The sequence below is a fragment of the Oryx dammah genome, unplaced genomic scaffold (genome assembly GCF_014754425.2).
Source record: "Oryx dammah isolate SB20612 unplaced genomic scaffold, SCBI_Odam_1.1 HiC_scaffold_26, whole genome shotgun sequence".
Classification (NCBI taxonomy): domain Eukaryota; kingdom Metazoa; phylum Chordata; class Mammalia; order Artiodactyla; family Bovidae; genus Oryx; species Oryx dammah.
In genome coordinates this window covers 65,324,436-65,340,357 of record NW_024070210.1, presented here as the reverse complement: position 1 = coordinate 65,340,357, position 15,922 = coordinate 65,324,436, and the positions used below count along the sequence as shown (strand labels likewise).

General features: G+C 37.0%; 1 protein-coding gene across 6 annotated transcripts in view; it reads left to right on the top strand.

Annotated features, from left to right (window-relative positions):
- MGA (MAX dimerization protein MGA) overlaps positions 1-15,922 on the top strand; it is a 145,991-nt gene that overhangs the window by 120,620 nt on the left and 9,449 nt on the right. For 5 of the 6 annotated variants that reach the window (XM_040226855.1, XM_040226858.1, XM_040226857.1 and 2 more), the window contains exons 15-20: positions 433-1,059; positions 4,645-4,935; positions 5,125-6,638; positions 9,853-9,983; positions 12,762-12,813; positions 14,967-15,173. In XM_040226855.1, coding sequence (XP_040082789.1) covers positions 433-1,059; positions 4,645-4,935; positions 5,125-6,638; positions 9,853-9,983; positions 12,762-12,813; positions 14,967-15,173 — 2,822 coding nt within the window. The remainder of the gene's footprint in view (positions 1-432; positions 1,060-4,644; positions 4,936-5,124; positions 6,639-9,852; positions 9,984-12,761; positions 12,814-14,966; positions 15,174-15,922) is intronic. The other variant, XM_040226859.1, reaches the window with a different exon arrangement.

Genomic DNA, 15,922 nt, shown 5'->3' with positions numbered 1-15,922 from the left:
AAATGCAAAACTTTACTGTTTTGTAAAAGGACAGCAATAAAGAGGTAGAGATGCTGTTACAGAAGGAAGTGGTGCAAACAAATTTTAAAATTAGAATTAGGAATACAGTTTCCTTACTTTCTTCCTCTGTTTTAGATGAAGTTGTGTGCTGCTGTGCTATACAGTCTTTTTAGTGTTCTGGCAGTTTGACTGTATTGCATAACCAAAGGAATTTCAGAAGGAACATCCGATTTTATTCCCTTTAGTTATTAGAATTTTGAAAGTTAGGTTTTGGTGGACAGGTATGTTTGACTTCTGTGAGTGGAAATTACAGGTAGGTAGTACCTGTAAGAAATTGACCCAGTGGTGCACAATAAATGTTGATAAACACAATCACTACAAGGATGAAATATGAGAACTGAAGATTTTTGACCTGCAAATTTTTATTTGCAGCGGCTCGACCCTCTCCTGGTGGTGTGTTCACACAGTTTGTGATGAGTAAAGTTGGAGCCCTGCAGCAGAAGATCCCTGGAGTTAGCACACCCCAACCCCTAACAGGGCCACAGAAGTTCAGTATCAGACCTTCTCCAGTAATGGTCGTCACACCTGTGGTTTCTTCTGAGCCAGTTCAGGTGTGCGGCTCTGTGACTGCTGCTGTCACTACTACCACCCCTCAAGTGTTTTTAGAAAATGTTCCTGCTGTGACACCTACGACTGCTCTATCTGACGTGGGAACTAAAGAAACTACCTATTCTTCTGGTGCCACCATTGCAGGGGTTGTCGAGGTCTCTGAAACTAATACCAGCACCCTTGTAACACCTACCCAGTCTACAGCCACTTTGAACCTTATCAAAACGACTGGGATAACTACCCCTGTGGCTTCAGTTGCTTTTCCTAAGTCTTTGGTAGCATCTCCTCCAACCATAACTCTTCCTGTTGCTTCCACTGCCTCCACCTCCATAGTCGTGGTGACCACAGCTGCATCTTCTTCCATGGTGACCACACCAACTTCATCTCTGAGCTCTGTTCCCATTATACTCTCGGGAATTGATGGGAGTCCACCAGTGAGCCAGAGACCAGGTAAGGCCTAGATGTTACAAGCTGGTTTATTTTATAGCTGGTTATATAACATTGTGGTTCTGATAGAATTACAGGTATATATCAAGTGTTTCTGCTGAAAACTGGGAAAAAAAAAAACACCTTTACATTCTGCAAAACTGAACACTAAAAATAATGGACCTCATGGTAAATACAGAGTTAGGACAGTCAGTGAACATTTGTGCAATTTTGTAACCATTGAGTGAGTGAAAGTCACTCAGTCCTGTCTGACTCTTTGCATCCCCGTGGACTCCAGCCTGCCAGGTTCCTCTGTCCATGGAATTCTCTAGGCAAGAATACTGAAGTGAGTAGCTGTTTCCTCCTCCAGGGGATCTTCCCAACCCATGTATTGAACCCAGGTCTCCTGCATTGCAGGCAGATTCTTTACAGTCTGAGCCACCAGGGAAGCCCCAGAATGCTAATAAAAACTGTTAACCTTCGAGATAAACAGCCTTAACAGATGGTTTAGTGGGGCTAGAGATTTTCTCAGAAAATTGAAAATTTTCAAAAGCATTAGAATGGAAATGCTACATATGGGAGTGGAACTCTGAGCCAGTAGAGCAGCCGTTAAAGTGGGTGCAGGAGGAAGTGCAGCAGCTTTTGTGTGTTGAGAGCTAAGGGCTCACATCTCTGAGGGAACCAAATGTAGGTGTGCCCAGTTTTGGAAGTGGGAGGGCTGCTGCTTTCTATTAAAAAAGGACAGATCAGAGGGCTTCTGTTTATGTTGCAGCCAAGCTGAGGGCCTTTTCTCTCCTTGCTTAAAATTAAAATTCTAGGTCCTCTTGCCTTGTAAGAATCATGTGTGAATCAGCCCAACTCCTATATACTATTGACACTCTCTTAATTATTATACATAAACTGATTGAAATAGGAAAGCATATTTCTTTGTTTAGGACTCTGATATTTTATATGTCAACTTTTTAGTTAAATTTTTTCTCTTGTTGGCTTAGTTTAAGTGAATTTGAAATAGAAATAGTTCACACTTGGGTCACTTTATATCCTAATTCAACCAGCTAAAGTAAGTTGTTACCTTAGTAGACTCAAAGAAGAATTAGTATGGAAAGGAGTGTGAGAGATGAGGCTTTGCAGGATATAGTTGTGTGTGTGTTAGTTGCTTAGTTGTGGCCAACTCTTTGTGACCCTACGGACTACAGCTGATGAGGCTCCTCTGTCCATGGACTTCTCCAGGCAAGGGTACTAGAGTGTGTTGCCATCGTCTTGTCCAGAGGATCTTCCTGACCCAGGAATTGAAGCCGGGTCTCTTGCATTGCAGGTAGATTCTTTACCATCTGAGCCACCAGGGAAGCCCCTCCAGGATATAAGGGGGAATAAAATAACTGACAACAGTTCTGTCCTGGTTATTCATAGTTTTCCTACTAAATATTTTTGTCTTCAGGGGCATGGTTTAAATCCCTGTAGATATTTTAGGAAAGAAGGGATTTATAAATTGAAGTGCTGTTGAAAGGAAAAGTGGATGACAGTGTCAATTTTGTTGTCTTTTGCTACCTCCTGTCAACACACATACCAAAAAATGGCTAATAATATCATTTCAAAAGTAAGATTGTGTTTGATGAAGCCTTTTCGATTTCCTTTTGAAACTCACAGTTCACATCTTGTCATATTTTAACTGGTCACGTCTTCTAAATCATGTATACCTTTCTTTATATTAATAATTATGTCATGAAACTGTGAAGTTGTTTACCTTTTGTAGTTCATTTTCTCTCAGATTTCAGTCACTCAGAATATTCAGGTATTTTGCTCTGATTCCCACTTGTACTCTCATATAATTGATTTACTATTTTTATTTAAATCAAGTCAGTTGTTCACTTAAGTATACTTTTAAAAGGAGCAGTATTACTGTAATTGGAAACCAACATTACTTGCCAGAATGGAGGATAGTCTCTTAAATAAATAAACTGAACCAGTAATAATAAAAAGTATCAAATACTAGCCAGCTCCTGTGTGTTTTTAACATGTGACTTGTTCTCTGTTAATGAAGGAAGTTAGAAAATGCTGGCATAGTCTTTTTTTAAATTTTAATATTAAAGACATAATATCAGAGACATAATTTCTTCTGTATTTAATCAAAAGATTAAAATTCTGACAGTATAATATGGTGTTATTCTATATGACATACCACCTAAAAGTATCTTATGTAATACTACTTGAGGAAATACTAGTTGTATATTTTATCTGCTCTTCTATAAATGGAGCTGACTCACATCGCTGCCAGCTTCTAAGGAAGTATGTGATTTTGTTATAGTTTCATAAAGTGGATCCCAGCTCGGGGATTTAGACCTCTGACTTTTTCATTTGACTTTTCATCCTTTTGTCTTTCCCTTCTTCCCCTCTCACCCAGTGCAATAAATAATCACTTATTTAATGTGTATATTAAAGGCTGCTTTGGGGATAATTTGGCTTTGAATCATTCTGTAAAACTCAATTTGAATAGAAATTTTCAGGAAATAAAGTATGTTTTAATTTAATATGTTTCTTAATCACATAAGATAGATGATTTTTTTGTTTGTTTAAAAAGTTGCACACTATTTTTTTTTTATCAGTTTGGTCTTGTGTTATTTTTCAAAAGTAATCATGGATCTTCTGTAGTAATTTGTCATGTAAATGTTAAGGAGCATCACTTTATTTTAGAAATTTGATACTTTTTTTGGGCAGAGTGCATATTACATATTAAAATCTTTGTTTTGTTTGGCTTGTTAATGTTTCTGTTTAGTGACAAACTGATGAAATTTTTTATTTAAAAATGTCAAAAAAGAATAATTAAAAATAATAATGTTAAGGAAATTCAGTAATTTGAATGGTAATATTAGGTCACTTTCATTTATGTTTACTATTATTGTTATTCCTACTTTTTTATTCCTGTGACCAAAACCTCATACTGTTTTTTCCCATATCCTTGGTGTTTTCTTCCAGACATTGAAATGCATCTTTCAGTATTATTAATGTTTTGAGATCTCTTTTAATTCACATCTTCTGCATTAAATGTCTACCTTTTCTGTTTCAAAACTATGTTTTGCCTCTTCCTAACCAGGCTTTATTTCCCTGCTTCTTTGATATCTCTTAATTTCATTCCATTTTTGGGGGATATGTGTTTCTTTTCCTTCTGAAAAATAATTTTCACAAATCTATATGCTTATTTGTCAATTAACTTTAAAGGCCAAGAAGTTTTTTTTGTACCTTGTGATTTTTAGTCTTTGACTTTGTCTTCCTTGATAAGTCATAAGCCTGTTAAGTGTTAACAGCCTGAATTTTTAAGTTGAACAGAAAATTTACTTGAACTTTAATGAGAATCCAGGTTTAAAGGCGTGATACTTTCTTTTTTTACCAGTCTAAATGTAAGGCCCTGTAAAGTCTGGTTAATACTTAAGTTTAAATTAGTAAATTATTCTCAGCCATAAGTCCTGTAAGTCGTATATCATGGACATACAGAATTTTGCTAACTCTGTAATTTAACTTATTTGTAGCATGGTTAGATTCTTTGTCATAATTATTTTTTCCTGAGTATTAAAGGGAAATTCTGATACTATGTTTCCATTTCCTGTTTTTCAGAAAATGCCCCTCAGATTCCAGTGGCTCCTCCACAGGTCTCTCCTAACACAGTGAAACGTCCTGGACCTCGATTGTTGTTGATTCCAGTGCAGCAGGGTTCTCCTACTCTTAGACCTGTCCCAAACACACAACTTCAGGGACATCGGATGGTCTTACAGCCTGTTAGGAGTCCAAGTGGAATGAACCTATTCAGGCACCCTAATGGGCAGATTGTCCAGCTTCTCCCTTTGCATCAGCTTCGAGGATCTAATAACCAGCCCAACTTACAACCTGTCATGTTTCGGAACCCAGGTATAAAGTTAGAGATATTTTTGATAAGTTTCTCTTCTCTTGAATCATTTGGTCATATGGTATATTCATATACCAGGATTAGTCTTATCAGTCTCTTGAAATCAATCACCTGTTAGGAAAAGAATATGTACTTTGAAAGTCTTTGATGTGGGCAATGGTGATTTAAAATGCTTTTTTTTTCCTCACCAGGGTCTGTGATGGGAATCCGTTTACCCACTCCTTCCAAACCATCAGAGACTCCACCTTCTTCGGCTTCGCCCTCTGCTTTCTCCGTTGTGAATCCTGTAATTCAGGCTGTTGGGTCTTCTCCAGCAATGAATGTTATCACTCAGGCACCATCATTGCTTTCTTCTGGACCTAATTTTGTGTCTCAGTCTGGTACATTGACTCTGAGGATTTCCCCTCCTGAACCACAAAGTTTCACAAGTAAAACAGCCTCTGAAACCAAAATAACCTATAGTTCAGGAGGGCAGCCTGTTGGTACAGCCAGTCTTATTCCTCTCCAGTCTGGTAGTTTTGCCTTGTTGCAGCTCCCAGGACAGAAGCCTGTTCCCAGCTCCATTCTTCAACATGTTGCTTCACTTCAGATGAAAAGAGAATCTCAAAATGCAGACCAGAAAGATGAAACAAGCTTTTTAAAAAGAGAGCAAGAAACTAAGAAGGTTCTACAGTCAGGAGGAGAAGCTGTAGAGCCTGAGACTAATATAATAATAAAACAAAACTCAGGAGCTGCTGTCTCAGAAGAAACTCTGAATGATTCCTTGGAAGATGGGGGTGATCATTTAGATGAAGAATCCCTTAGAGAAGAAGGGCCTTCAGCTGTTAAACCTTCTGAGCATGTCTATAGCACTGGCTCACACACAGGTGAAGACTGTAAAGATGTTGAGGAAGAATACGGGATTAGGAACCATAACAGTTCCAAAGAAAAACTGACTGTTCTAGAAGTTAAGACCATTTCTGGAAGAGCCAGTAACATGACAGTCCAAAGTGTGACTAATGTGCAACTTAAAAAACTTGGTGATGTGAAAGTGGAACAGCAGAAAGTGGACAATCCAGAGGAAAAATCAAATGAATTTCCAATTATCTCTAAAGAAGAAAGCAAAGTTGAATTTTCAGGCAGTAGAGTTGTGGAGCAGCAATCTAATCCAAAGCCAGAGGTCAAGGAGAAGGACTGTGGAGAGTCTCTGGAGAAGGACAGCATTAAAGAGAGGTGGAGAAAGCACTTAAAGGGCCCTTTGGCCCAGAAATATGTTAGAACTTCACAAGAAGGCAAGAATGAGACAAATGAGCAATTAATTAAAGAAACAAAAACTTGTAAGGAAAATTCAGATGTGTTTCAACAAGAACACAGTATCTCTGATTTACTTGGAAAAAGTGGAACTACTGAGAATGCCAGGATTTTAAAAACTGAATGTGATTCTTGGAGTAGGATTTCTAGTCCTACAACCTTCTCCATTGTCCCTAGGAGAGCTGCCAAAGGGAGCAGAAGGGACGGACATTTTCAAGGTCACTTACTGCTCTCAGGAGAACAGATAAAACCAAAGCAAGAGAAGACGGGTGGGAGCAGCAGTACTGACTTCACTGTTTTGGAGCTGGAAGAGGATGATGAAGAAGATGAGAATGAGAAAACCGATGATTCTATTGATGAGATTGTGGATGTTGTTTCTGACTACCAGAGTGAGGAGGTTGATGATGTAGAAAAGGTGGTGAGCCCATTTTTATTGTGACTGAAACCTCAAGAATTTAAATGATTCATTAGAGACAATAGCTTTTCCAGAAGATAACTAAGACCTGATACATTCAATTGGATGCCTAGCTTTAAATCATGATTAAATGACTTTGTAGTTTTTAGGCTGTGTCAGTCAGGTAACATTTATTGAGCTTATATTGTGCTTTGAGACTTCTCTGATATTATACAGGAAGGCTGGTTTAAGCTTTGGGGGAATAGATGCTTTGAGAGTCCCTATCAAATTAGGTTTTTGTTTTTTTTTTTAAAGTCCTAAAATCACTACTTCCATTTGATCTCAGGTTTTTTTTTTTTTTTTTTCCACATTTTTTATGCAAAGTTATTGTAGCTTATCTGGTAGATATATATAAGAAACAGGGAATGGGTGGCCTTAGAACTGGAAGATAATTTGTCTTATCAGCATTTGTAGAGATGTTTTTTGTTTTGGAGAGAAATGAAAAACATCATTTAATATTTTATTATCACCCTGCCTAAAGTTGCTTTCTAACCATCTCCTAAAATTAAATAATTAGTGTCTAGAATTTATATTCTAACCTCTGGTTATCTTCCTTTGTAATTTGACCTTTATAATTTATTTTTTATTTTTTTATTTTGTCAAAGCCATTTTTATAGACTTCTGAGTTGTGTTTGCTGAGCTGAGTAATTGAGCATCAGTATGATATAGGGCAGGAGTTGGGCAAACTTTTTTGTAAAGGGGCAGTTTTTAGATATTTTAGACTTTGCAGGCTAGATGACTTGCTTTTGCAGCTACTCAATTGCTGCAGTAGAGGGAAAGCAGCCATAAACAGTCAGTGAATGCGTGTGGCTGTGTTCCAGTAAAAACCTCAGTTACAGAAACAAATGGGGGTGCTGTGGTGTGCTGTGCCCTTCCCCGGATGTAAAACATAAGGAGGTTACAGCCATCTGCCTGTGGGGTGTCTTGAAATTGAGATAATATGGCCCTTTGCAATGATTCTTGCCATGGCAGTTTTAGAATTTCACTCCTTTTGAGATTTGTTCTCTGTGTTACCTGGTCCTTCTCTGGTAATGCCTAACTGTCTTAGGCAGATAAAATATAGCAAAAAGGTTTATATTTTAAAACTCTAAAATGTCTGTGTATTGAAATATTTCTGTGTCGTTATTTCTGAACCTCACCTGTCTCATTTGTAAATGAGATGGTTAATGCATTTGCCTTGCATTCTATCTATAACCTCATCCTTTTTGAGGACTTACATCTGTAGGTAGTTTAGGAGTTAGATTGCCAATCTTGTTGCACTTTTTGCAGTCTCATAAGTCAGCTTAGATAAGCATCAGACCAAAAACAGTCCAGCTTTATTTTAATTAAAATTTTTTTCTATTATGGCTTATTACAGGATATTGAATATACTTCCATGTGCTATAGAGTAGGATTTTGTTGTTTATCCATTCTATATATAATAGTTTGCCTCCAGTCCATCCCTTACTCACCCCTCCTCCCCATAGGCAACCACAAGTCAAAAACAGTCCTGCTTTAAAATCGGTGAAAACAAACAAACAAAAAAAATCAGTGAAAACTATTACTATCAGTAGAACTGACTTAATGGAACCTTTAGAATGTCTTAGTCATACGGAGTGGTATTGCTTGAACTTCCAAATAGGAAATCTGACAGGTACACTGGCCATTTTAAAGTAAGGGCATTCAAATTTAAATTATACATTGTATTTATGTATATGTTTGACACCTATGATAGCTTTATGCCTGTATTAAGCATTATATTGGAATAGTGTAAGTAAAGTTGAGTAACCTTATTAATTTAAATCTTCCCTGATTAAGTTGGATATTATTTACAAAGCCTCCAATTAAAGCCATGTAATTACATATTCTTCAGTTTAAATATTATAAAGAATCTGCCTACATTAGTATTCAAACTTTTGGGGTTTTGTTGGTTTAGATTCCCAAAGTTAATTCTAATATGCACTGATTAATACACAATATTTAGATGATGATTAAATTGGGGATCATAAATGATGACTTGAGTCATTTATGTCTGTTAGCCATAGGGAGCCTGTAATTTGGGAGTAAGTAATTTTTCTGGTGAGATTAACATAGAGCTAATAAAGTGATAGGGATGCTTCATTTTGAGTTGTGCATCTTTGGTACATTACAGTTATAGATGACATTCTCTGTTTAGTTTCTGGCATAATAAACACTATTTTTAAAGGTGGACTTCGAAATTCTATCTGCATAGCCCATAATCCATATAGTTTATATGCATGCTAAGTCACTTCAGTTGTGTCTGATTCTTAGTGACCCTATGGACCGTAGCCCACCAGGCTCCCCTGTCCTTGGGATTTTCCAGGCGAGAATCCTGGAGTGGGTTGCCGTCCCCTCCTCCAGGGGATCTTCCCGACTCAGGGATTGAACCCGTATCTCTTACATCTCCTGCACTGGCAGGTGAGCTCTTTTACCTCTAGTGCTACCTGAGGAGCCCCTCTTATAGTCCTCTGTTGTGCGTTTCTTTGGTAGGTGCTCAATAAATGCTTACCGATTGACTCATCTTTTGGTATGATAAGCAGTACAGCAAGCCTGGGCTTCTTTTGGTATCTGAAATTCTTCAAAAGCTCTCATTCTGTGGGGTTGAGATACTTAGAAGATTGTCTGGGCTATATTCTGTTTGCATATCTGCCTTGAATGTTTTTGTGGGTGTTTAATATGGGGTTAACCATGAGGCACTGTTACACTAGCGCTTGAGTTTTTCTGCTTTCTACCTTCTCCCTCACCATGTTTTATTTGATTGCTATTTAATCTTTAGATTTATGAAACTTTAATATATCTATACTTGAATTTGCCCACTTGCATTGAAGCATCAGCACAGCCCTTTGGAGACTGTCTCTTTAGTCTAATCTTTGTTGGGTTGTAAAAAAGTTTGTCCAGGTTTTTCTATACCATCTTTGGGAGAAACCTGAATGAACTTTTTGGCCAACTCAGTATATCTGTGATTTATAATGTAGTTCTTGGTTGTTAGCCCTAACCATATGCTGTCTTTATGACTTAATTCCATTTTAAGATTAACAGGTTTAGGGTTATCAGTACTTATGGTTTAAGATCAAGGTTTGGCACTGGTTGGCTTTATAAGGGAAACATTCAGTTGAAAAATTTAGGTGTGCTTGCTTCCCAATGCTTTATTTACTGTTGGACTGCTGTATTTCAGAATAACTGTATAGAATACATTGAGGATGATGAAGAACAAGTGGACATTGAGACTGTAGAAGAGCTCCCAGAGGAAATTAATGTCACCCACATGAAGAGCACAGCTGTCCATACAGAGATTTTGAAACAGCCGTAAGTCTTGTTTTTCTTTGGATTGTTATTTCTTGTTGTTGTATTGTGACCATAAGCAAAACTGAATGTTCTAGTCAAGAGTTCTGGGTAACTGACATAGTTCCTTTATTTCTCTAGCTTTTTTTCTTATTAGTAGATGAGGAAAGGAGCTGAAATTCAGAGGTAATTAACTTCTTTGTTACTGCTAGGAAACAGTAAATAAATGTGAATAACATGCTTTCCGAGCCGGATACATTGGCATTAAAATACTAGTTTTGCTAGTTTGTAGCTATTTAACCTTGGGCAAGTGTGTAATCTCTCTGACTTTTAGATTCTTTACCTATGAAATGAGGAAAATGCCCTTTTTTAAGGCATTAAATCAGATAATATATGAAATAACTAGCATAACTGACACAGTGGACTACTCAATAAAGTTCTTTATCTTTTAAAGATATGGTTGTAAATTCTAAATTCGGTTACTTTGCTAGTTGAATGGGTGAGGTACAGTTAGAAAAAATTTTCTGCTTGTTCAGCTGATGAGATGAAAACACAGAGAATGATAAGATGACTTGGGAAAAAAATGTTATGCTTTAGTAAACCTTATATTGATTAGGAATTGGGTGGGGTATGAGGGAAAGAAGGTAAGAGTTATTTTGTGCCAGACATTGTGCTTTTTAAGCTATTATATCATCAGCTACGTAAAGAAGCAATGAGTTGAGAAACAGTAATTCTTCATTCCTAGTGAGAAAGTCTAAGGTAGGGATATGGTGCTATTTTTCTTTGATCCAGGGCTATTTGGAGGATCCTTCAATTACCTGGACTTCCCAGTTAGTACTAGTGGTAAAGAACCTGCCTGCCAATGCAAGCGACACAGGTTCAATCCCTGGGGTGGAAAGATCCCCTGGAGTAAGAAATTGCACCCCCACTCCAATATTCTTGCCTGGAGAAAACCATGGCTAGAGGAGCCTGGCAGGCCACAGCCCATGGGGTTGGCAAAGAGCTGAACATGACTGGGCACACACAAAACAGCTCAGTTGCCTGTTGGTTATAATTGAAAGAATTTAAATCTCTTAAAAACTTAATTAGACTTGAATTCAGTAATATTGCAGGATGTAAGTTCAATATACTAAAATTGAGTTCTAAAACAATAGCAATAAACAAAAAAAAATAATTAAAAATACAAAAAAGCTGTTTGGGATTTTTGATAGAAGTTGTGCAAGACTTTTATAAAATGTTATTGAAAGACATTGAAAAAATGAAAAAAAAAAAAACATTGATGAAGATTTCAGTAAACAGATTCCATCTTTATGGATTGGAATAATAAAGGGCCAGGAATAATCAACAGTTAAAGAGCACAAACTGTAAAGGAACAGATTGTTAAAAATTTCTGTCAGTAAAAAGGCGATTTCAGACCGTAAGGAAAATATTTGCAATATGTGTTAGAGGATTAGTACCAAGGATATAAAATAATTCTTACAAGTCAGTAAGAAAATGGTGACCCATGGGCTTCCCTGCTGGTAAAAAATCTGCCTGCCAATTCCGGCAACATGGGTTTGATTCCTAATCCGGGAAGATCCCACATGCCTCGGAGCAACTAAGCCCATGGGCCACTGCTGTCAAGCCTGAGTGCAGGAGGTACAATTGCTCAGCCCGTGTACTGCAAGTATTGGAGCCTGTGCCCAAGAGCCTGTGTTCCACAACAAGAGAAGCCACTGCAATGAGAAGCCTGCAAACCACACACCTAGAGTAGCCCCTGCTCACTGCAACTAGAGAAAACCCTGGGCAGCAATGAAGACCCAGCACAGCCAAAAATAAATAAGATTAAGAAAATTTTAAAGAGAAAGGAAAGAAAAGTGTGATCCAATAGAAAAGTAAGTAATGGATATCGTGGGCAATTCACAGAAGAGGAAGCCTGGACTGCCAATAAACATACACAGATTTGTTCCCCCCCAAAAGTAATTAAGGGAAATAAAGATTAAACCACAATGACTTTACAAATTTATACCCAGAAGATTGGCATAAATTGAGATTTCTGAAATACTATTGTCTAGTTGTGGAACAGTGGGAACACACTACAGGTCGGGTGGGGGTATGAGTTACTACCTCTTCAGGGAGCAGTGTGATGGGACTACAGTTGAAGCTGTGCGTGCATTTCTTCTGTCTATCAGCTCCACTCCTAGATACAGATTCTAGGAGGGTTCTCACACATGTACAAGGGGTCGTGTGTGGGATTGTCCGTTCCAGCATTTGCCATTGTGAAAATTTGGATGCAACGTAAATAATTACTAACATACTAAAAAAATAAAATTTAGAGAAGTTACACTGGAATACTATATAGCAGTTAAAATGATCAAACTACAAGTATTAACATACCTCATATGTAATGCTGAATGAAACAAATCAGTCAAAGAAAGATACACATTACATATGTTTAAAATGCTACACAATATTTTCTTTTTAAAGATGAATCAGTACATTCCTAGTAAAACTATATGAGAAGGACGGAAGGCAGATATTTTATTTCTTAGGCTGAATGACAGATACCTGGATGTTGATTATGTATTTTGTTTGTACAGTTTTATATGTTTGAAATATTTCACAATTGAAAAATGTAATTTGCAGTTTTAGGTTTTTTTGGGAGAATTTGAGAAAAAAGGATATTGTTGAATAAATCATATTGTCACAAATGGGAATATGGGAAAAGAAGCCAGTCACAGTTTAGACAATTAGGGATGGTTTGAAATAGGTCTTAGATTATTGAATTTCAATAAAACTTTGGAAAATACTGTCTTTATTTAGGTGCCGTATGCCTGTCTCTACAGATGAAAAAGCTACTGAAAGGAGTCGAAAGGTATTTACAGTATATTTAATGATAATTGCTCATTTAATAAAATTGATAACATTTGTCCTTACAGGTAAAACATTAGTTATATTAATTATGACTTATTTTAGGGCTGTTTTTACCAATGAATTAATATAATCAGCTTTTCCCCCCTCTTAATGAAATTACACTACTACTGTTTTTCCCTAATTCTCCCCCCAACCCCACCTAGTTGATAGATAATTTAGAGGAATTAAAATGGGCATGGAATTTGTGAAACTTGATTTGCTTATATGAAAACTAATTGTATAATGTAATGATGTGATGTGAAATAGGCTAGCATTCTTGCTTATCTAGACTCCTGATTTTTCCAGTGACTTAAAAAATTACTTGTTATCTGAAATAATGGCTAGCAATTCAGGGAGCAATGAGATTATAAATTTCCTTTGATTTTCTTAATATATTGTATAGGATGTCATGGTACTGTGATTAAGCAAGATTTTTTCTTTATCCTTACTTAACACTGTGGAAGAATTAATTTCAATTTTGAAAAATGTATAAGTACAAATTACAGATTGGGAGGTAAAAGAAGGAAGAAGAAATAAAGGATATGAGTACTGATACCCTCATTTTACAGAGACACTGTCTATTGTGGATGAAATGAGCAATGGAGATAGAATTATATTCTAGTTGTAAAGGGATCAGTAGAAGAACTAAATGATTTATCTGTATTAGGAAGATGGGATGGTGAGATATAAGAGAGTGGTGAACTGAATTCTTTTCTGGATCAGATCAGATCAGTCGCTCAGTCGTGTCCAACTCTTTGCAACCCCATGAATTGCAGCACGCCAGGCCTCCCTGTCTATCACCAACTCCCAGAGTTCACTCAAACTCAACGTCCATCGAGTCGGTGATGCCATCCAGCCATCTCATCCTCTGTCGTCCCCTTCTCCTCCTGCCCCCAATCCCTCCCAGCATCAGAGTTTTTCCAGTGAGTCAACTCTTTGCATGAGGTGGCCAAAGTACTGGAGTTTCAGCTTTAGCATCATTCCTTCCAAAGAACACCCAGGACTGATCTCCTTTAGAATGGACTGGTTGGATCTCCTTGCAGTCCAAGTGATTCTAGGGACTCTTTTCTGCATGCAGGAAGTAAATAGTTAAAAATACTTTTTAACTTAGGATATAGACTTAAGCAGAAAAAGCTACTCAAAGAATAAAAGTGGTGGTTTCTGAGGATCCAGGTATAGGTACAAGGCACAGTTGCTTTTCATTATAAGCTCTTTACATTTTTATATTTTAAACCGGTATGCATCTACTACTTCTTTAAATGATTTAAAAATAGAGTTAGAATAAGTAAGAGAGAAAGGAAGCCTAAGGCATCCTGAGAGTTGAGGAAGACTTTCCTGGAAAATGTGAAGGTTTGCATTTAATTGTTAAGTCATACAGGAGGGTGGAAAGGGATAGGTGTAGGCAACAACCTGTGTAATGACAGGGAGCTGTGGGATTATAGAGTGCTTAGGAAATTTACAGCACTTTGGAATGGTTGGAGACAATAGTGATTTAGGAAGAGTGGCAATTGATCCTTTCCCAAATTGTAAAGGGTCTTATAGTATTTTAAAAAAAATTTTAAACTTGTTTTCCACTAGTCAAGTTCTTCATGTAATTTGTGTCATAGAAACAACTCTCAATAATAAATTATACACATAAGCTTTTTTCTCAATCCCTCATTTGAAAACTGTTGATATTTGAGCTGAGAAGTGATATCACATTAGCATGTTTTAGAATTTACACTGTTGATTTGGTGAACTTCCCTGGTGGCTCAGACGGTAAAGCGTCTGTCTACAATGCGGGAGACCCTGGTTCAAGCCCTGGGTTGGGAAGATCTCCTGGAGAAGGAAATGGCAATCCACTCCAGTACTATTGCCTGGAAAATCCCATGGACAGAGGAGCCTGGTAGGCTAGTCTATGGGGTCACAAAGAGTCAGACACGACTGAGCGACTTCACTTTTACTTTCACTGTTGATTTGGAGAAAAGAAAGACTGGTAGTAAGAGGACCAACTGAGAGGCTATTAAGATACTCTAGGCAGAAGATGGTTGGTGTCTGATTAGAATAGTGCCATTGGTGTGGTGAAAAGTGGATAGATGTGAAAGATACTTAGGAGGCAATCTTTTGTTTGGATAGGCTGCACAAGTTCCTCTAAAGCTAAAACCTGATTATTGGAGTGAAAAACTACAGAAAGAAGCAGAAGCTTTTGCATATTATCGCCGGACACACACTGCCAATGAACGCCGCCGCCGTGGTGAAATGAGAGATCTCTTTGAGAAGCTGAAGATCACATTGGGGTTACTTCATTCTTCCAAGGTTTCCAAAAGTCTCATTCTTACTAGGGTAAGTCTGTGTAAATGACAGACAAATAAGACTTGACTAAAAGAATCTTCTTTAGATACATAAAAGGAAAAGGAAGAAAATTGAACTAGAACTTGTGTTTATCATTTGAATGTGGACTAGTGAGTGTCCAATAAATCCCTTTGGAAGAAAATCCTTATGTTAATCAGAGTTGCTTTTCATTGAAAGTCAGATTCTGAACCAGCAGAGTTAATTATTCATTTTAAAAATAAAGTTAGAAACTGATAAACTCTGTTTACAACAATTTCTGTAAACTATTCTCCATAGCACTTAGAAAAGTTTGTCATGGTGAAAGACACAAGACAACTACTATTTTGACATACTTCTTAATGGTTGACAGTCACTTTAAAGGAAACTGTAGTATTCAAGCTAACAGAAATTTTAATTTTGTCATGTAGAATAATAGCTAAGGTAATTTTGTTTCAATTGCTTATAATTAAAGGTTGGAAGTGTATGAGGCAAGCATTTTATCCCTCTAGAACAAGGTGGTTTCAACCAGATTTTGCTTAGAGTAGGAGTTGATTTTAAAGTTGATTATTAAAATCTAAGCAGAGTAAAATGTTTTGTATCTCCTTGCAGTAGTGAAAATACCACTCAGTGGTGCTCTTCATAAATAATCACTTTCCCTAGAAGTAGAAACCAGAAAAGCCTCCTTTTTGGAATTGACTTTGTTTTTCCACTTGTATACTTTATTATTTAAATTTTTATTAGAATATAGTTGATTTACAATG